The sequence below is a fragment of the Electrona antarctica genome, assembly GCF_951216825.1.
Source record: "Electrona antarctica genome assembly, chromosome: 10".
Taxonomy (NCBI): domain Eukaryota; kingdom Metazoa; phylum Chordata; class Actinopteri; order Myctophiformes; family Myctophidae; genus Electrona; species Electrona antarctica.
In genome coordinates this window covers 4,546,479-4,569,822 of record NC_136791.1, presented here as the reverse complement: position 1 = coordinate 4,569,822, position 23,344 = coordinate 4,546,479, and the positions used below count along the sequence as shown (strand labels likewise).

At 41.4% G+C, this 23,344-nt stretch overlaps 1 protein-coding gene across 2 annotated transcripts; it reads right to left on the bottom strand.

Moving 5' to 3' along the window:
* Nucleotides 1-1,688: 1,688 nt before the first annotated feature.
* LOC306930949 (spastin-like) lies at nt 1,689-21,619 on the bottom strand. Of its 2 annotated transcripts, XR_013790941.1 has the most exons (17): nt 21,301-21,619; nt 18,705-18,788; nt 17,773-17,856; nt 16,069-16,217; nt 15,839-15,969; nt 15,598-15,691; nt 14,966-15,040; nt 14,738-14,809; nt 14,546-14,621; nt 13,805-13,896; nt 11,970-12,049; nt 10,529-10,571; nt 10,303-10,382; nt 10,136-10,206; nt 10,015-10,055; nt 8,675-9,453; nt 1,689-8,322 (listed from the first exon to the last, which is right to left on the bottom strand). XR_013790941.1 is itself a non-coding variant. In XM_079512074.1 (16 exons), the coding sequence occupies exons 1-16, from the start codon at nt 21,416-21,418 to the stop codon at nt 9,328-9,330; spliced, it is 1,416 nt and encodes a 471-aa protein (XP_079368200.1). In that variant the 5' UTR covers nt 21,419-21,619; the 3' UTR covers nt 1,689-9,327. The 2 variants fall into 2 exon arrangements, 1 of the variants encoding a protein (XP_079368200.1); XM_079512074.1 differs by having other exon boundaries at nt 1,689-9,453.
* Nucleotides 21,620-23,344: the final 1,725 nt, after the last annotated feature.

Genomic DNA, 23,344 nt, shown 5'->3' with positions numbered 1-23,344 from the left:
AACCACTTAAATCAAATTAAATCCTATTATACTTCGTTGACCAGGGGTCAACCCCAGGGGTTTTCTCTCTCTATACACCTAAATCTCATCTGGGGCGGGCCAGGCTCAATCATTTGACGAAACGTTGATAAACAGCACACAACAGATGTATTTTTAGAAAAGTAATGAGCCTGAATTATACTCACGAGTCACAACACATGGCAGTGCGATGAATGGAGAGCTTGCTGAGAATGTGCTAAGTCAACTATAACCACCCCCCCCACCCTATCAACACTTAACCCATTCGGGACTGAGGTCGTCAACCTTTTTCATGTCAAGGACCCCCAGAATTATCTCTATTGGGCCACGGACCCCCATCTCAAAATATGTAGTTTCAGGGACCCCCCCAGAAGCAAATATGTTAGTTAAAAATGTTCGCTCTGAAATATATATTCAAAGATTTGCGCCACATTTTCACGACTTTTCAAAAATAGCAGTAGATCTGCTATTTTTCAATAGCTAAAGCATAACATAATGCTAACACCAAAAGGGGTTCCCGCCCAAAATGTGTTAAGGCACTCCATCCTGCAATAGTGTAAGAAAACTCTTTAGTCATGATACGTAAAATAGACCAAATAGAAACCAAGGTGTGGTTGGAGTCCTATGACAATGATGGTGGCTTTGAGCTGTGCAGAAAAAATAAGTCTAAAGCTTTCTAAAGTAACTGTAATATAATATATTTAAAGAAAACACACATTCATTGGCCCAGTGAAACTATGCAGGGTGGGACAGCAGCCACATAAACTTCAGGCAAAGGCAACACCACTGGCAGGGGCATTTTAGACAGGAATTTCAGTGAAAGCCAAGGGAAGTGCACTAAAAACCACGAGTGACCTCAAGCTGCCTTTGCCAAGCCAGAGACAGCTGACTGCATGTTCTGACAGCTGATGATGACCTCGGTCCATCTTCACAGCACTCGGTATGTTATTAGTTGTTGGCTGGTTACGAGGTCTATACCTAAGAGAATGCAGTGTATAATCATCACCATGACCTCTCGTTCCTACATGCATATACACGTTCATGTTGGGGCTCTCTCTCTCTCTCTCAAGTCTATTATCTGACGATCACCATCTCATTTTTTCCTTCCCCTCTGATATACGTACTCACACCTGCAGATTTGATGCAGTCCTTCATGTATTAACCCATTTTGACCTGAGATCGGATTCTAAAAATGTCTACATCCTGACAGTTTTCTGAAAAAGCTATGTTTCTATGTCAGTCGTTCTTCGATTTTTCAAAAATAGCAGACCTACAAGTTCATAGTGCGCCACTCGGTGGCGCGCTATGAGCTTGTAGATCTGCTATTTTTCAATAGCTAAAACACAACATAATGCTAACACCAAAAGGGGTTCCCGCCCAACATGGGTTAATTAACCTGGCTTCAAAATCAACAGAAAATGGCTTTTGTCGTCATTAATAAAGAGATTTACTAAGTACATTCCGTTTAAAACCATAACCAAACCTCACATTGATTCAGGATTTGGCCTGAGGCCACAATAGGGAAGCAAAGTCAATACACTTACAGCTAGAAAGAACAGTTCTTTTGTCCATGATCCAAGAATGCACAGTAGATAACCCCTATACACTATCGTTAACGTTTACACATTGAAAGACTGCATTCATACAAATAATGGACTGTACTGAATGTATACTGTTTGAATATTGTGTTTATTTTTTACAATTTACACCAGGCATTAACATAATTTATTAAAAGATATTCTGTTCCACTGAATAATGTACAATAAAAAATAAAATGTTGGGTGGGCAAATTAATGAAATTAGAGGAGCCCACACTCAGATCATTGATTCTGTATCTGCAAGCTTCAAACACAATACACATGTGCTGTTCAGTGTTATAGGCCAGGGTATACAAATTATTAAAATTAGGCGTAATTTGGAAAATACTTTTTGCTATTATGTTCATACTAGTCAATGGAACTAGTAAACAGGATGAAATAATCTGATGAGAAAAACCTCACCAACGCATTAAATAATTTAAATCCAAGTGGGTTATGCCATGGTTGCAGAAATGTGCTGTCCTCTTGAGGCAAGAGACGGTAATTACACTTTTGCATGGCATGTTTAAAAAATAAAGTTGACATCATTGTAGGACATGACTGCAGAAGTCCTTTATCACAAGATACAAACTGTAAACAAATCATCAGAATTAGCGAATCCCTGCTTTAAAAGCTTTTTAATTATGTCAATATTTATATTACCAGCAATGATTTTGTATGCTGTACACATTACCGGTATTAGGCCCAACTGTATGCCTTAAAGCTGCAATCCTTAAGTTTTAGGTCCTCTCTCGATGGAGAGGTCACTGCAGCTCAGTGACGGCCAGGGGAGATATCAGGCTTATGAGCTTCAGGAAAATAAGCAAAACACTTTTTTTTGTTTGTTGCCCAAAACAGAAATCATTAAACACATTAGTTCAGAGTTCGATGTTACTGAAATTCATTCATCACATGATGGGTGACGTAAACCTGGGAGAATATATATATATATATATATATATATATATATATATATATAGTTTAAGATTTTTTTTTATTGAGGTCATTATTTACAGAAGATGGGGAAGGGAAGGGAAGGGTTGGGTGAATACTTCGGTTTCTGTAAATGTGACCAGATTTGACTGAGAGACTGCCATCGCACAAATTACAGCTTTTCACCAGAGAAAAACTTTTTTTTGTTTTAATTTTTTCAAAATGAGTTAATAGCACAGGCAGACTCTTCACATACTAGAGCATGTCTGAAATAAGTGTCAGAGCTGAAATCGACATGTAAATATGAAATAAATGCTTAAACGTGTAGCTAGGTGTAATGTTAGAGACCACAGAAGTGAACCTTTCAAGCTTGTTTTCTCAACTCGCTGTTTCTCTGCAAGACATTACTCTATAAGCCATGTCTCCAAAACTGGAGGGTCAAACTGAACAACCAATATGTCAATTTGAAGCTATGATTCCCTGCTTTCATATGACATGAAAAAACGAAAATTCAAAAAAATCCAACGGCAGTCCCTCAGTCAAATTTAGTCACAAATGTTTCTGCTGACTGTCCTATAACCGAATGCTGAGCTCCTTGTCTAGACACTCCAGGCCCGCGCCACCTTTGACTGCAGATAAAATGAACCGCCCACTGCCTAGTCGTTGACTTTTAACAGGTTCATACTATAGTTCTTCTGGATCTCCACAGGGGTGAGTGTGGAGATGTTTAGGATCTGAGGGGAGCATAGGTCTGTGGTGATTGAAACATCAGCACCATGGACAGCGCCTAGCCCTTGGCCAGCCAATTGAAGGGAGGCATTGGTGCCAATTCACCTACGCCCTACGGTATAGAGCAGAGGTTCCCGACCACCGGTCCGCGGGACATGTGCCACTGGTACGCGAGACGGGAATCCCATGTTTTCCCGTCGTATTTTCAAATCCATTTGAAAAAGAGGGGGACAAACACATTAGTGGGCAGGATTGGCCGTTGCGCGTAGAGTGCGACCCTCAATCACCCATCCTACTCGTCTGGCAGGTATATCTCTTTGAAAACCTTTTGTGCTTACTGTGCGGGGGGGGGGGGGTCGACGACGACGACACATCTTGCCGGCCAAAATGTAATTCCTGGAAACCGTTTCCCGACCTTCAAGGATTCCAAACAGCAGTGAAAAGTTGACTGCTCAGCTGCGGAAAACAACAGCTGCAGCCTATTTTAATCACGAGTTTTATCTACAAGCTCATAGCGCGCCACCGAGTGTAGGTCTGCTATTTTTGAAAAATCGTAAAATTGCGGCACAAATCTTTGAATATATATTCTTTCAGAGCGAACGTTTTTTTATTTATTTAGACGTCAGGCCTAGATGGGTTAACTAACGTTTTCCACAAGTAATTTATGAAAAAGCCTGACCTTTTTTTTATACTATCATTGTTGATATAACGCCATTTAGGTCAATGATGTTGTGACGTAATAATATTGCAACGGGTAACCTATTTAATGGCAAGTCAACTGTCTTCCGTGAGAATCGTTTTGGTACGATGACGCGCCATACATGCATGTTTTTCTTTTAGGTTTTGGTACGATGACACGCGATACATGCATGTTTTTATTTTAGGTTTTGGTACGATGACACGCGATACATGCATGTTTTTATTTTAGGTTTTGGTACGATGACACGCGATACATGCATGTTTTTATTTTAGGTTTTGGTACGATGACACGCGATACATGCATGTTTTTATTTTAGGTTTTGGTACGATGACACGCGATACATGCATGTTTTTATTTTAGGTTTTGGTACGATGACACGCGATACATGCATGTTTTTATTTTGTAATTATTTGTTCGGCCCCAAATATTGTATTTGTCGTCATGATTTGTCACGAGTCCCAGTTGGCTTTCTTCGAGGCTTACAGATGTTTAAATAAATACTTTTTTAAATGTCTATGGGAAAAATGCATGGGGAATTATTTCCTGGGCCTGTCGTCGTCATGAAAGGGGGCGGGACTGTGATGCTCTATTCAATCACAAATGGACCTATCTCGGACCATATCACTGTTACTTACCCCCTGGTGTTCCACAGTCTACAGCAGGGGTCCTCAACTAGAAATGCTGAAGGTCCACTAATAATTTTTGAAAAAGACTAAGGTCCGGTCCCATGCCACGCAGGCAAGCTTATACAAATCGGATCCCCTCCCAACCAACCAATACTGGGGTGCAGAGTATGGAATAAAATGTTTCACAAATATCCCCCTCCAAAAATTCACAGCAAATGAGAGGTATTGTGTTGAGGCACAAAGAACACTTTTATTTTGTCAAGTTAAAAAAAATGAAAAAAAGGGTCCACAGAGAGGTGGTTCGCGGTCCGGTCGTGGACCACGGTCTGCCTATTGAGGACCCCTGGTCTACAGTATAAGGCACTGGCGTTTTAGTTCAGCCCTACTTTATGATGACACCTTGGTGAAATATAGGAGGAGTAAATTACCAAACACATTAGTGGGCAGGATTGGCCGTTGCGCGTAGAGTGCGACCCTCAATCACCCATCCTACTCGTCTGGCAGGTATATCTCTTTGAAAACCTTTTGTGCTTACTGTGCTTCCGATTGTGCGGGGGGGGGGGGGGGGGGGGTCGACGACAACGACGACACATCTTGCCGCCCAAAATGTAATTCCTGGAAACTGTTTCCCGACCTTCAAGGATTCCAAACAGCAGTGAAAAGTTGACTGCTCAGCTGCGGAAAACAACAGCTGCAGCCTATTTTATCACGAGTTTTATCTACAAGCTCATAGCGCGCCACCGAGTGTAGGTCTGCTATTTTTGAAAAATCGTAAAATTGCGGCACAAATCTTTGAATATATATTCTTTCAGAGCGAACGTTTTTTTATTTATTTAGATGTCAGGCCTAGATGGGTTAACTAACGTTTTCCACAAGTAATTTATGAAAAAGCCTGACCTTTTTTTTATACTATCATTGTTGATATAACGCCATTTAGGTCAATGATGTTGTGACGTAATAATATTGCAACGGGTAACCTATTTAATGGCAAGTCAACTGTCTTCCGTGAGAATCGTTTTGGTACGATGACGCGCCATACATGCATGTTTTTCTTTTAGGTTTTGGTACGATGACACGCGATACATGCATGTTTTTATTTTAGGTTTTGGTACGATGACACGCGATACATGCATGTTTTTATTTTAGGTTTTGGTACGATGACACGCGATACATGCATGTTTTTATTTTAGGTTTTGGTACGATGACACGCGATACATGCATGTTTTTATTTTAGGTTTTGGTACGATGACACGCGATACATGCATGTTTTTATTTTAGGTTTTGGTACGATGACACGCGATACATGCATGTTTTTATTTTGTAATTATTTGTTCGGCCCCAAATATTGTATTTGTCGTCATGATTTGTCACGAGTCCCAGTTGGCTTTCTTCGAGGCTTACAGATGTTTAAATAAATACTTTTTTAAATGTCTATGGGAAAAATGCATGGGGAATTATTTCCTGGGCCTGTCGTCGTCATGAAAGGGGGCGGGACTGTGATGCTCTATTCAATCACAAATGGACCTATCTCGGACCATATCACTGTTACTTACCCCCTGGTGTTCCACAGTCTACAGCAGGGGTCCTCAACTAGAAATGCTGAAGGTCCACTAATAATTTTTGAAAAAGACTAAGGTCCGGTCCCATGCCACGCAGGCAAGCTTATACAAATCGGATCCCCTCCCAACCAACCAATACTGGGGTGCAGAGTATGGAATAAAATGTTTCACAAATATCCCCCTCCAAAAATTCACAGCAAATGAGAGGTATTGTGTTGAGGCACAAAGAACACTTTTATTTTGTCAAGTTAAAAAAAATGAAAAAAAGGGTCCACAGAGAGGTGGTTCGCGGTCCGGTCGTGGACCACGGTCTGCCTATTGAGGACCCCTGGTCTACAGTATAAGGCACTGGCGTTTTAGTTCAGCCCTACTTTATGATGACACCTTGGTGAAATATAGGAGGAGTAAATTACCAAACACATTAGTGGGCAGGATTGGCCGTTGCGCGTAGAGTGCGACCCTCAATCACCCATCCTACTCGTCTGGCAGGTATATCTCTTTGAAAACCTTTTGTGCTTACTGTGCTTCCGATTGTGCGGGGGGGGGGGGGGGGGGGGGGTCGACGACAACGACGACACATCTTGCCGCCCAAAATGTAATTCCTGGAAACTGTTTCCCGACCTTCAAGGATTCCAAACAGCAGTGAAAAGTTGACTGCTCAGCTGCGGAAAACAACAGCTGCAGCCTATTTTATCACGAGTTTTATCTACAAGCTCATAGCGCGCCACCGAGTGTAGGTCTGCTATTTTTGAAAAATCGTAAAATTGTGGCACAAATCTTTGAATATATATTCTTTCAGAGCGAACGTTTTTTTATTTATTTAGATGTCAGGCCTAGATGGGTTAACTAACGTTTTCCACAAGTAATTTATGAAAAAGCCTGACCTTTTTTTTATACTATCATTGTTGATATAACGCCATTTAGGTCAATGATGTTGTGACGTAATAATATTGCAACGGGTAACCTATTTAATGGCAAGTCAACTGTCTTCCGTGAGAATCGTTTTGGTACGATGACGCGCCATACATGCATGTTTTTCTTTTAGGTTTTGGTACGATGACACGCGATACATGCATGTTTTTATTTTAGGTTTTGGTACGATGACACGCGATACATGCATGTTTTTATTTTAGGTTTTGGTACGATGACACGCGATACATGCATGTTTTTATTTTAGGTTTTGGTACGATGACACGCGATACATGCATGTTTTTATTTTAGGTTTTGGTACGATGACACGCGATACATGCATGTTTTTATTTTAGGTTTTGGTACGATGACACGCGATACATGCATGTTTTTATTTTGTAATTATTTGTTCGGCCCCAAATATTGTATTTGTCGTCATGATTTGTCACGAGTCCCAGTTGGCTTTCTTCGAGGCTTACAGATGTTTAAATAAATACTTTTTTAAATGTCTATGGGAAAAATGCATGGGGAATTATTTCCTGGGCCTGTCGTCGTCATGAAAGGGGGCGGGACTGTGATGCTCTATTCAATCACAAATGGACCTATCTCGGACCATATCACTGTTACTTACCCCCTGGTGTTCCACAGTCTACAGCAGGGGTCCTCAACTAGAAATGCTGAAGGTCCACTAATAATTTTTGAAAAAGACTAAGGTCCGGTCCCATGCCACGCAGGCAAGCTTATACAAATCGGATCCCCTCCCAACCAACCAATACTGGGGTGCAGAGTATGGAATAAAATGTTTCACAAATATCCCCCTCCAAAAATTCACAGCAAATGAGAGGTATTGTGTTGAGGCACAAAGAACACTTTTATTTTGTCAAGTTAAAAAAAATGAAAAAAAGGGTCCACAGAGAGGTGGTTCGCGGTCCGGTCGTGGACCACGGTCTGCCTATTGAGGACCCCTGGTCTACAGTATAAGGCACTGGCGTTTTAGTTCAGCCCTACTTTATGATGACACCTTGGTGAAATATAGGAGGAGTAAATTACCTTCTCTCTTGAAACTAATAGGTGTCTGGGATGAATGTGGTGTCTGGGATGAACTCAAAGTCTATCTAAGAAGGGAACTTATATAATTCACTACAAACAAAAAGACAGTGGGGGTAACCCGCTGGCTAGGGCGTGTAACACAGAGGCTCTAATGCCTGACAGAAAGTCCCTGGTTCCACCTCCGGGCCGAGCAGACGTCTGCTGCGGACCACTCTACTGTACTGATTTAACCCATTTTGGTGTTAGCATTATGTTATGCTTTAGCTATTGAAAAATAGCAGATCTACAAGCTCATAGCACGCCACCGAGTGGCGCGCTACGAGTTTGTAGGTCTGCTATTTTTGAAAAATCGAAGAACGACTGACATAGAAACATAGCTTTTTCAGAAAACTGTCAGGATGTAGAAGACATTTTTAGAATCTGATCTCAGGTCAAAATGGGTTAATGTCACTCTGTGTGTCTCTATCAATAAAGGCTAGAAAAGCTCCACACGAAAACAAAACTAAAATAGAAAAGACTGTGTGAAAAGGAACGATTGGATCTATCAACTAAACATCTTAGATATTGATATACAGCACTGAGCCAAACTCCAGAACTATACAAACTATACAGCAAACGACAAAAGCTCAAAACAAAAACGTACCACCTTACCGCTCACTGCAACACCTTAAATGTTGCACTTGAATTCATCATTGCTAGGAATAACAATAACTCCTAATCATTTAAATATAGTTTTGCTCTTGTTAAGCTTGGCCATCAACTATTGGAATATTGGAATGTGACAACAACGAAATCTCCCCATTTAACTGCAACTGCTTTCCATTGTGTTATGGAATAAATGTGGACACATTTGGTTACAGGGATAATTTTGCATGTTAAATTTAAACACTGGTAGGTTTTCAGGACATCATTTCACCATTGGCTCCCTCTCATAATATTACTAATATTCAATTTGTAGCTACAACTTTAAAACCTTTCAAAAAATAGTTGGGAAGGCAGTACCAGTCTACACAGAAGACCAAGACAGTATTTGCGTTTCAACTTTATGATCTCAGGTAGGCAAGTAGTACTGCTTGAAGCTCATAAGCACAATATCCCCCCCTGGCCCAGCAGGGATTTTCTCTTGAAAGAGTAGTACAAGTTTGGTCTCCCACGCAGGAAAACCGGGGTTCGAATCCCGGGTAGGATTATGCAACTTGAACTTACCGATTGCAGCTTTATTTAGCTCAGCAAGCTGTTGTGTCACCAAAGTCTTTGTTCCACCGTGCATACAAATCAAGAGTCTGTGGGTGGACGCTGGGTTTTATACGTTTCAAGGAATCTTCAAAGTCTTTAAGTTGGATGTTCCGCACCTGCACATAGAAATGAACATGGCTGCATAATTGCTGAACATTTGTGTTGTAAACCCTTTTGCACAAACTGGGCACACTTAATTAAATATAACTAATTTATAATAATCCATTTAGGATTTTTCATTTATGGTAGTCAACTACAGATTTAAACAGCATGCTCATATGAGCAGCAGCTTATTAACTACTTAAACCCCTATATTACTTTTTTGAGGGTTGACAAATTCAAAAGTTTAACGTAAGCTTGTAGATTACCTATTTTCACTATTCATCATATGATGAAGTATATAGGGCTTATGTGGATTAATTGTCCAACTTTATAACAAAACAATCTTAAAACCAATCAAGATTTGTATTGTGTCTGTAAACAGCTGATGTCCCTGCTGTTGGAACATATTGAGGTTGAGTGGCGCCCCCCTCTGGTAGCTGTATGTACTAGCCGTTTGTCATACCACAATATCAATATGAATTCAAAGACCCTGTTGTTCTTACACATAAATAGTATAATTTGGTTGGCCTTTTTTTTTTTTTTTTTTTTTACATTTTGAGATTTTATCAACTCACCTCACTAGCAGCCATGTTCCGGACTTGTGTTGGTCCCAATTCTGTGTGAAAGATAATTGTATTACTCAATAAGAAGCCAGAATATAAGTACGATTAGGCTAATAACGGCAACTAATCTTACCCCTAATTGGCCCAAGTGCAGCATCTTTGGCTAATGAAGTCAGATCACTTCCTGAGTAACCCACAGTCACTCTAAAAAGCAAAATGTCCAAGAATTAACACAAATGTAAAAATGAAAGCACAATGACGTAGAATAGTAGTTGCATGCAATGTAGGACTGGAACTCACTTTGCTAAATGGCCCATCTCTTTTTCCTTAAGTGGATTCCCATGCTTTCCCAAAAGGTTTTTGAGCAGTTTGAATCTTGTCTGAGAATGGGGAAACCACACCATATGAATTATATACGTATATAGTCAAACATCTTCGCCTTTCAGATTTCAAAAGGTATCAAAGACACTGCAATAACTGCACGTTTCATCAGTAATATCAAAACACAAGTCTACTCCATAGTTACCTCCTCATTTGGTAAGGCCACATACACTCTTTTTGCAAAGCGCCTGTAAGATAAACAGAAAATAATGAACCAGACTGAAGTCGCTTGCACATACATTTTCACAATTACATTAAACAATACATTGTGCATCGCCACCTTAATGTGTCACAGCTTTGACAGGGAGCCAATGCATCGAGCAGACCATATAAATGCCCAGGGCTGTGAGACATGAGCCATATTCTGTCTTACACGGAAATAAACTATATAGGCTTTAACCCGTTTAGACCTGAGACCAGATTCTAAAAATGTCTTCTAAATCCATGTTTGTGTCATTCGTTCTCAAACCTTTTCATGTCAAGGACCCCCAAAAATATATATGTAATTGGCCGCCAACCCCCCATCTGAAAATATGTTGTTCCAGGGACCCCCCCACCCGGAAGCAACGATTTGAGTTAAAAACGTTCGCTCTAAAAGAATATATATCCAAAGATTTGCACCACATTTTCGCGACTTTTCAAAAATAGCAGACCTACAAGCTCGTAGCGCGCCACTCGGTGGCACGCTATGAGCTTGTAGATCTGCTATTTTTCAATAGCTAAAAACACCAAAAGTGGTTCCCGCCCAGAATGGGTTAAGGTCTGATTCAAAAACGATATTGAGTTAAATCTGCAATTAATATTACAGCACAAACACAAGTGCAATTTGTCCTTGCTTTTTTACTTTTTGCAGATTGCAGTTATCCATGTGGCAAATTATAAATGGTGGCTTTGTAACAGACTACTTATTTATGTGCTGATGCATCTTTGACTGTCACAGAGGAGTTTGTGGAGCTGGTGCCGAGCTGTTATGTATGCCTATAATAATACTGAAAATGGACAATTAAGGTGGTTGCACACCGGCCACGTTTTTCGGAAAACCGATGGAGAAACGCCGCTAAAAATCCGAATTCGCATCCGATTCGCGCCCGGTGTGTGGAGACCTTTACAGTGTAGTAATAAAATCTCATACTTTTATTAGAGCCAATGGACTCAGCCGTTGGCAAGTTGGTGCTCTGTGGTCCAGAAAAAAATATTTTACATGACTGACTGACTCCACACTAATGTCTGCTGGTTGAGCAGATGGACTGTTCTAAAACAAATCTTTTCAATTTGCACGTCTGGTGGAAATGTGACTATTCATGAACAACACTGCATTACAAAAGGTGCTTGAATTGGGCCAGTACTGATGGTACCAGCACCAGTTCTGCTGATGAGTTGGCAGCTAAAAAGGTGCATTTCACCCTTTGTGAGTGATGGAACAATAACAAGGTTTTTGGTTATTTGTAGATGCTTAGCCGCCGCAATAGCTGTGCAATAGTTTTGTGAATTCATCTTTGAATAACATGAATGACTGTGTATGTATGTATGACTGTATGACTGTATGACTGTATGTATGTATGTATGTATGTATGTATGTACAGTACCTGAGTACTGCTTCATCAAGCTCCTGAGGTCTGTTAGTAGCTCCCATTACCAACACTCTCTCATCTCCTCCTGACTGCACCTGAAAACCAAGATCTCTCATGAAAGCATGTCATAGGTCACTAGTAAAATAACAAAGCTCCTGAAAAGAATGTGATTAATGCATACAGATTTCAATGTAAAGCATCAGCTGCCCTGACTATAGAGCGTCGCAGCCCCACCCCCCTTTCATGACAACGCCAGGCCCAGGAAATAATTCTGCATGCATTTTTCCCATAGACATTTCAAGAAGTATTTATTTAAAGACCTTTAAAGCCTCGGACAAAGCCAACTTGGATCGTGACAAATCATGACAACAAAAACAATATTTTGGGCCGAACAAATAATTACAAAGAATAAATACAACAAAGAAAGTGTTGTACCCTGCCCTTTTTTTCCTTCTAATTATTTGTTTGTTTGTCATGATTTGTCACGATCTGAGTTGGCTTTGTTCGAGGCTTACAGATCTTCAATAAATATATACTTGGGGAATTATTTCCTGGGCCTGTTGTCGTCATGAAAGGGGGCGGGACTGCGACACTCTAGTCTATAGTATACTCGCGTATATCTCGTTTGTGTCCGAGCATAGACATGGTAACGCCCCGCCTGCCTCTGATTGGCCTACCGACACTGCCCGTCTTGACTGACCTCCGAGATGCGAGGTTACTCCGTGGTGAGAAATACAAGAGAATGACAGAATGTAGCCTTGTAACTAACTTGCACGTTTTTCTGTAGAAGAGGCAAAATAATAGTGTTAGCTTTGATTGAATAATTGATTGAACACGTACGGTGTACTATATGATTTGATTTGGGTGTGTTCTAAATAAAGTGTTAGTGTTGATTATCGTGTACTAAACTAGGCCTAATTATAGTAAACTAATACTATTATACTAAAAAGGATAAAGATGAAGGCAAAAGAGACCTTTTTACAGTACAATAATGTTTCAAGTTTACACTGTATACAAATAAATGACAATAATCAACACAAATACTTTTTTTAGAACACACATGTTCAATCACTTATTCAAAACAAACGGCATAAACAATATTAGTTTGCCTCTTCTACAAAAATAAACGTTACAAGTTACAGTTCTCTTGTATCATACCGTACTTGTATTATTTCCACAGAGTAACCTCGCATCAGACTATCCAGCGTAGCTATATCCACCTCGGAGGACAGTCAAGACATCAGACTATCCAGCATAGCTATATCCACCTCGGAGGACAGTCAAGACAAGACGGGCAGTGTCGGTAGGCCAATCAGAGGCAGGCGGGGCGTAACCATGCCTATGCTCGGACACAAACGAGATATACACAGTATACTCAGGCAGCTTCCTAGGGCTTCACTCACACCTTTCCATCTAGCATACAACATTGTTGGATGCTAGATGTAAACAAAGGGGTTGTTTACATCTTGCCCCAATGCATTTCCAATGGAAGTCACATGGTTTGACACAACATTTTTGTTGTACGGCTTTCGGCTGTGTTTTTCGACTGCCCCCCTCCCCCTCATACAACAAAAATGTTGTGTCAAACCATGTGACTCCCATTGGAAATTAATTGTGAGCTTGCATCAGTCAATAAGTCTCATGCATCAGCTATACATCAATCTGTTGTAAAGGTGTGAGTCAGGCCTAAGAGCAAAATGGCTGCCATGCGAATAATGGTCAACGGATGGCAAATGTGTTAAGTCTTCTTACCCCGTCAAACTCAATGAGGAACTCTGTTTAATGTGTTAAGTCTTCTTACCCCGTCAAACTCAATGAGGAACTCGGTTTAATGTGTTAAGTCTTCTTACCCCGTCAAACTCAATGAGGAACTCGGTTTTTAATCGACGACTAGCATCATGTTCTCCTTCCCTTCTTTCACAAAGCAGGCTATCAATTTCATCTGTATGAAAACAAAAACAATAAGAAATATAAATTAGTTATTTCATTATCTTCACTTATATTTCTTCTTTTTTGTCGTTATGCCAATTAATTCCTCCCCACACGCATGTCTGTGTCGTCACTGCTGTTGTAAACCCTCTGACTCACGTGGCAGTGAGGAGCCCCCACCGGGAGGACGTAGAGCCTTCGCTCTACCACTTCGTTCTAGATGTCCTCCCATCCCTTGTTTATCCTTTTATGTTTGTAGCCCATGCACTGGTATTGTACTTGTTTTGCTTTGTTTTTGTTCTCTTGAATAAAGTCTGATCCTGGTATTTTTGTAAATCGCTTTGGGAATTTAGAAAAGCGCTATATAAGTTTGAGCTATTAATATTATTATTATTACTCATCCCGCCCAACACTCCCTGATGACAGGTGCTGCCCCAGCCTGTAGGAATACATGCAGACACACCTTCCCCGCCCGGCTCCCCTCCCCAGAACATGGGCCAATTGTGTTCGTATAGATGCTCGACAGAAGCTGGATGGAATGGAGTGGACCAGTGCTTTCGAACCCACAACCGCCATTGGTGGTGGTAAGATACTTACACTTACCACCACTAGAAGTAAAGAAAACGTATATTTTGTTAGCATTTGAACAGATGAACACTAACCAATAAAGATGATCGAAGGCTGTAATTCCCTGGCAACAGCAAACAGAGCTCGTACAAGCTTCTCACCCTCTCCCACCTGTGATGGCGATAGCAAGACCAGACAATTATGACGTTTGTCCCCTACATTCACAGTACTTGAAGCCTACTGTGGAGTCCTACATACAAAACCTACACTTTCAAGTGTTAACTTACATATTTAGAGGTCAAACTGGCAGCACTGATGTTGAAGAATGTAGCCTTTGACTCCACTGCAACTGCTTTAGCCTGGTTAAAAGGAAACGACAATGAAATCAAGGGCATGACACCCCGTTACTGGCAGGATAACATCCATAGAATATCTGCCAAGTGTCTAAATACACAATGGATGTGTACAATCATTTTGATGTTGCCATTTTGAGCTGGAAATGTCATGTAACTTACCAACATGGTCTTTCCATTTCCTGGAGGACCAAATAAAAGCAACCCACGTGCTGGACTTCTCAGGCCAGTAAACAGCTAAAGTGACAACATAAAGCAACAACACTGAATTAGCCTAAGATTTTGAGCTGTGTGGTACAAATTACACCAGCCTACCAAACAGAATTTTACAATATGTCTTTATTCTTTAAAGAGGGAGTGCCACAATGTTTGTATTTTTCCAGTTTTCCATGTGTCTATGAGGTGACAGTACTTCATTAGACACCCTGGAGTCGTTTTTATGTGCAATGGTGTATTAACTTTGTATTTAGGGTTTCTTCCTGGAGGCTGAACCCTTGACAGTCAAACGGGCCAATGAAATAAACAGTAATATAGTGACATCACACTATCAGCCCCTCCCCTAACCCCTCCCCCTTTATCATACAACTACAGCTGTGGGTGTGGCTTCAGTTCAGGTGGATCACCACCCATCAGGCAAACTTAATGAACTGGTGGCCGTGCCCATATAAAAACGACATTTTAACAAATACTGTACACTTTTTTGAAAAAATGATACCTCCTTATATAACAATAAGACCTGATGATCATGTTTTAGGGTGGAAAAAAATCACGGCACTCCATCTTTAAGTGATTACCTCTGGTCTTATTGAAGGAAGGATGACAATCTCCTGAAGGGCTTGCTTGGCCAAATCCTGCCCAGCAACATCGTCAAAGCAAACTGTTACACCACTGTGTTGGGGGGGAAAATAATAATAATAATTATTATATACTGTACAGTAGCTGCAGTTTGTTTCTTCTTTAATAATGCTGAGAGTTTCACTGTCAGGACATTAAAACCCCATTAAATGTGGTAAGAAGAGCCTCCCTCATAAATACCTGTCAAGAATTTCATTAAGAATCAAGTTGGCCAATTTGCTGTCCACATTCTTAAAGTTTTTCATGTCCGTCTTTTTGGGCTGCTTCACAGCTGAAGGTTTTCCATTTACTTTTCCCACTCTTGGTGTAACCTTGAGGAATATTAACACACATGTAAATCCATGACCTACCAAAAGCAATTGACCCAACTGTATGCTACACAGCTGATGGTTTAAAAAAACTAACATCACCTTAACATCACAGGTTCTGGGAGCTGGTCTGAAACTAGTGGAGGGTTTGATGCATGCACCGCCTGCTCCAGTCTGGCCTTTCAGTCCCGGCTTTGACTGGGGTGAGACATTCTGAGGATAACCTTTCTTTTTAGATGCCAGTGCAGCTTCTGTGAAAGGAGATACGTTTAAATGTTATTGGGGGCAGCAATGCAGCATTCTTTCAGGAATCCATAAATGTTTAATTAATTCTTTATTTAATCTTGAATAACTGTTTGAGAAGGCCTCATTTGCAATGATGCAAGATTTACAATTCACAAAAACCAACAACCATTTATTTAACCACTTACAAATTGGCATCCCTATTTTGGGTATGTCATTATACAAAATGTCATGTCATTATACAAAAAAAACAAATGGTTCACAAATGGCAAATCAACAAGGTTATAGTTCCTCGCGAGTCGCAACGTGTTGAGCCTGTAGATCAGCATTTTTCACCGTGCTACACCATTGTACCAAAGTATAAAATAGGGCTTAAATAAGAAATTATAAGTTTAATATCAGTAACAAAGGATGGAGGAAGGCCTTCCTAAGGGAATTACGTCTAGTGTAAGTGTATTCGACAATCCTCTACCTACACAATAAAAGGTCAGCTAAATTAATTTCTGTATAAAAAAGACAATGTCAACAAGACATTTAAAACGTTTTGGTCTGGTGACACTAGCATCCTGAACTTTCACAGAAATGGGATTTACATAAATAAGCACTCGTCCCCCCTCTGCACGTTGAAGGCCATTTAAGTTTATGTTTGAGTGACACTTAAAATAGTGAATACGGCATCTATCAGGTAGGTATCATCAAAGGGTTGTTCACCTAGGCTTAGTAGATAAAGAAATGGGGTCAAACTCCATTCACAAGTACTGAATGTATTTGGCGATGTCAGTGTGGGACTGTGTGTCACGACGAGGTGAACGGCTTTGCAGGAATGTAGTGTGAGTTAGACGTTCATTCATACATAAAAGACAAGATCCTTCACGACTTGGATGGAGGCAACCGTGTTTGTGGAGATCCGTTATTGCATTATGTGGTGTGCATAAATCACTATTGTACCTCACCCTAAGGTCCAAAAGTGAGTGATTTCTGTCTGACAGAATACCCCAGGGATATCATTTAGCATAAGGTAGGTACCGGTAGTCATCACAGGTATTCATCACCGTCAACTGTTTTTTCAACACTTCTTTTAAGCCGACCAGCTCAGTGGCCTTGTGGTTAGAGTGTCAGCCCTGAGACTGGGAGGTCGGGGTTCGATCCCCGGCCGGGTCATACCAAAGACTCTAAAAATGGGACCCAGTGCCTCCCTGCTTGACACTCAGCATCAAGGGTTGGACTGGGGGTAAGTCCCTGCGACATACTAGCGTCATGTCCAGGGGGTGTACTTGTACATCAAGCTGCCTCACGCTACAGAAACAGGAGATAGGCTCCTGCCCTATGGGCCTCATGGCTCGGCAAGGCTACTTACTCTTTTAAGCCGGCCTGTGTCTACCGTCTAGCCCCGTTTGGAACCTCACCTTCCATCCTCCGTTAGCATCGAGAAATGGCTTTCCGCCCACTGCTTTTGGAAGGATATCCTGACAGTGACACGGAAGGAACCTCTTCTCAGAGCTGACAGTGGAGGGTGAGGTTCCAGACGGGGCTAGCCTGTCAGTGTCCACCATGCTCACTTACCCAAGAGTGCAAGTCTTTCTTTTGCCATGGTAAGATTAGTCACCATTTTATCTTGAAGTCTCTTCGACCGATCATACTGCTCTCCTAAAAAGAAACAGAGCAAATTTCACATTACAGCAGCCCTACAGACAGTATTGATTGATAAATGAAATATGTATTAACAGTTTGCAGAATTACAGTACATTTCAAGCACAAACTCAATACAAAGCATGTTAACTGTGAGTGGACGTGGACGACCCAATTAAGCATTACACTTGTTTACAAGAGGGTCCACCATGTTCAATTCATCAAAACCTTTAGACGTACAAATAGACACTTCTATATAGTCAAAGAACAGAACAGGAATTCATCATAAAGGAGGTAAAAAGGGAAAAGAAACATACAGTGAGGGGAAAAGGGGGGGGGGAATGATCAGATTTTACGGGGGCCAGTTTCGAATTGCAGCCATCCGTAGGAGCCCTTTGAGAGCGGTTTTGAAGGAGTCAAGGGATTTGCATGTCTTAATGACTGTTGGTAGGGCATTCCACATTTTGGTGGCATAGGAGCGAAAATAATTTAGTCCCTTGTTTGTGCCGAATCTGGGTTGTACATGGTTTGTTGCACTCCCTCTGGTGTTGTGGGTGTGGACTTCATTAACATTAAGGAAGTATTTAGACAGGTACATGGGTATCTTGGTGGTGTATCGAATCTTGTGGACCAGACCCATTGCATTATGCTGTACTGTACTCTGTCGTCGACCCTGAGCCATTCCAGCCTGTCAAAGTGGGTAGGGGTGAGGTGGGTTCGGGGGGTGAGGCCAAGTAGGAGCCTGACCAGTTTGTTTTGGGAGATCTGGAGCCTTGTTTTAAGGGCCTTTGAGGTGCTGTAGCAGCCCTACACAGACAGTACTGTTGTTTCTAGCTGCATACATTAATTCATTATTCATACATCACCTTGTCCGGTGACCTCAACTGCAATACCCCTTTCAAGCTCAGCGATGCCTTTCTTGTACCACTGAACAGCTTCATCCTTCACACCTGCCATTCCACAGAGCATGAAGTTATGACATGAGTGACTGACTGAATAAAGCATAAATATGACTGTGTAAGAGATTCTCTTTGTTTGCTGATGGACAAACTGCACTCATAATAACACCGTTGTGCTATTGTATGTGCCACTGTATAGTCCATGAGCCAGACCCCCCTAATTTGCGCGTTAATTACGAAATGGGTGGGCAAATTCTTGTTTGAATTTTTGACTAGCTGTACATCTCTACTTCACATTTTTGTATGATAACAATCGCAGACTAGCAGCTTAGTGGTAGTTATCATGCATTGAGTACATGCACCCCTATATTGCCACATGCAAATTGTGACAACACATATATGATCAACTTTTGAACCTTACTTTGTGCAGAGACCAATCAAACCACTTTTCTGCATAATTCAAATATGGGGAATTGATTGGAATGGTTATTTTACTTCCACAAAACTTCCATATATGCTTAAATGGGCTTTTAATGCAGTATTTTGCACACACATTACACAGAAATTTAAAATAAGGCTTGCAAATATCCCCATTTTGGAAGTGTGTGCTAAGAACCAACATTCCAGTTTTCCTAATGGCTATAGAAAACTGCTCACCATTCTAAGCTTTAATATGAGTGGTAACATGTGTTTGTACGTTTTGTTTTGTTTAGAGATACAATCAGAAACACTATTATAGTGTGATAACACGAGCCAGGGCCATAGCTATAGAATCAAATCGGTGGGCAAAGCTGGTGTGATTTGTTTGACTTGTTGTGCATCTCTACTTCACAGTTTGGCATGATAACCATTGCATACACATAGCTTAGTGGTCGTTATCATGCATTGAATATGTGGCCCCCTATATTACCTGCACACACATTCTTACAAAAATATATGATAAACGTTTGAGCCATTATTGTGTAGAGACCTATAATCACACCTTTCTGCATAATTCAAGTATGGGTAATTGATTGGAATAGTCATTTTACTTATTCAATACTTTCATATATGCTTAAATGGCTTTTTAATGCAAAATTCTGCACACAAATGATCCATGCAATAACCAACCCCAAGAAGAGGACCTGATTATCACAGAGGCAGCCTTGACTGACTCGGAAATAAAGGACTGAATTTACCAGTGCTCCCACGGGCCAGTGCCCGTGGGATCACTGGGCAGGGGCCCTGCCTAGAGCCCGGGCAGAGGACTTTTGTGGCGGTTCTGGACAACCGTGGGTCTGACCGACTCGACACCAGGCTGGCTGAAGAAGTTCCTCATGCAGAAGACCCCAACACGGTGTAGTGTCTGGCCCTGAGACTTATTGACAGTCATGCCGAAGCAGGGTCTCACTGGAAACTGTTGGTGGGGCAGAGTGAATGGATAGATGATGTTGGTTGGACACAGGGTGATGCGTGGCCGTGGACTGAGAGTGCATCCTGCATTGACACCAACCACAGATCTTGCAGCTTTAGGCGTGCATCTCGTGCTTTGTCTGACCAGCGGATTCGACCGTTATCTCTCTGTGCACGTTGTTGTGCGTCACGCACATCCGGCATGTAAAAAAGGTGATCTGTAACTGCCATCTATTAGCCAATTCATCGTTCTGTTGAGCTGGTCAAGTCATGGTGATGTCAGAAGTGATGTCAGCAGTATCACCTTTTATGCCCATCTTTGTCAGGCATGGCCAAATATGGGGTCTATGCAGATGTCAGAAGTCGGTGGGACGAACCCGTATTTAGGCATGCCCAAATATGGAGTTGCAGAGGCCTTGTGATGTCAGCTGTGGCCCGGGCAGAGGCCTTTTGTGGCGGTTCTGGACAACCATGGGTCCGACCAACTCGACACCGGGCACTGCACTCCCTGTGGGGGTGTAGAACGCGTGTGTCGAATTTGAAGTAGGTGGGGCGAACGGTTTTCGTGTGACATGTATTACAGACGTACAGCTGTACAGACACAGAGACTTTGCATTTATAGTTAGATGATACATTGGCTACTATATGGACATTGAATATTCCCTCATTTAAAGGCAAAATCAGGCATATATTCCTATATAATGCCTAATTTGCATATTTAAATATACAATTTCAGAAAACTTGTAATACAATAAATCATTGTTTTCATGTAATTAATCAACTAGTTTCATGGTGATCACTAGTGATTTTTTTCATCCTATTCACCCATCATGTATATAGGTGAAAATAACAAAATGTGTGATAAATATGAAAAAGCTGCTCCTGTGGAAGTGTTATCATATATTAATTTACTTATATTGACCTTCTAAACAATTTAATATAGGTATGGTTTTGCCCACTCATTTCGTAATGAAAACTTGTCTGGCTCATGGACTAGTAAGTGTATAACTGCTTCCCCGTGCATCTCCATAAAGAAAGCTAGCATTCCACAGACATATTAGCCTCGGAGACCACCAGGCACAGGCGTTTTGTTTTCAAAATAAAATAAATACTCGACATAAAAAAGGACAGTGACATACAGACAATGACACACAACATATATTGAGCACACCTGTATCGTCTTCATCGATCCTTAGTGCCTGAGATATGCATTCGAACGCCTGCTTGTGATGACTTTTAATAACTTCACCGTTGTCTTTGCTCCTACCAACACTTGTTTTGGCCGACATGGTTCTCTGAAGAACACACACCTGACTGCTGAGTCAGCGAGAGTTGGACACGGGGAATTGTTGTTGTCCGCACAGCTGGGACGTTGATTCCACCAAAGGCCAGCTTGAAATCCAAGAGACAGTGAACCGATACAAAAATAATAAAAATGCTGAAATATTTACAGGGAAGTCCAAATATTACTGTGCTTGTTCTGTTGCTTCATTTCATCTGATCAAAAACAGTTCCGGGGTGGGCGGGCCAATGGTGTGTTTACGCCTCGCGAGATGTGCCTGGAGGCTGGAGGCGAGGTTAGTTCCCCTGTGGTCAAACCAGTGTTTGACTGCCCCCTACTGTCAACAGTAGGTAATCAGTGCAACACAGTACTGCATCTACTGTGGGCATTAGGGTGACTAGATCCAAAGTGTTAATTTTAGGGACAGAAGTAACTTATTACTTAAAACCTTTGATTCTAACATGTAAACAAAATTAAATAAGAAGGTTGCCTCTTATATCCAATTTTCCGATTTTGATTCTGGAAAGTTATGCAAATTCTGGCATATTTTCATATAATGCTCAGATTAGGAGCCCAAATTTGGAGCTCTGGCTCATGGACTTCCAACTTATTTTGGTATTGCCATTAAGACCTGAATGCAGCCTGACTACGGACCGCAGTAATGTAAACCAACCAGAATCTCAACTGAGAATACAGGTTCTGTTTCAAGCTCCGTCTATAAAAGAGACACAATTTGGCCATGCAGTTCAAACCTGTCACCCTGCACTGCAGAGCCACTATTATATAGACTTCATAGACAGCAGCTACAGAACAACAACAGGTAAGCCCTTGATGCCCTTGCTGGATTTAGGATGAACCAGAATCAAATCCAAACGGTTAATTTGAGGGACAGAAGTAATTGTGTGGAACCGGGGGGACGGGACGGCGTTAGAAAGTAGTTTTTAGCCACTCAGTAGGCATTCCTGCATAACTTCCTGGTTTGATGATGATGTCACGCGCATCCGCATACCCTCTATAGGGAATTTGAACACTGATGCCTGCTAGTCACAATGTGGGACATGGTCTCAATTTGGTCGCCTGAAAAGTCCTGGCAATGAGGGACTGTCCCACGCAAAGGGGACGCAAAGTTGATGCTCACTGGGCATCAACTGGTTAGCGGTACACTGAAATATATTTGCAGCAAATTCCAGCAAGCTAAGAAAAACTTTGCTCAACCATTTTATCTCAGACCAAGTATGCATACAGCCTATAGCTTTTGCCATAACAGATTTTTATGCAAAACAAGATATCATTAGCAAAGCTATATGAATGTAGGTTCAATACTTAAGCATTTTGAATAGCCTGTCTTGGTTGTCTGTTATGGTATTATAGTCATATTATATAATAATTGTCTGTAGAATTTAAACCCACCTCCATTGGCAGTCCCTTGAGGGGAGTATGACTGTCCTCTCCCTTTACGGAGGACGCCTGTGTGTGACTATGTTTGGGGGAGACTGGTGCATGGACAACCACCACACGGCCCTTGACAGATCTGGGTCAGGATCCACATGACTGGGGGCCCTTTTCTGCTGCAGCCTGCCCTTCATCTGCCTTATGCTCCCCTAAAGTCAGCCATCATCATCCGCCTGTTCCACCACTGAGATCTTGGTTAGACAGCTCAGGATCTGAGGGTGACACAAGATTCACCACAAGGTGACAATTCACAGAGAAGAGCCCAACTTTATTAATGCCCAATATTATTGAGGGGCGCCAGCCCCTCCTATGTCCAGCTTTGAGGGTTTGTGTAAACACAAACATTGTGTTAACACAAACATTGACAAACATTGGCCGGAGATGATGATGATAAGAGCTTCACACTGGTGTGATTATACATGTAATTTGTAATATACTAGTACACAATCTGATATCGTAACTAGCATATTACAAATACTTG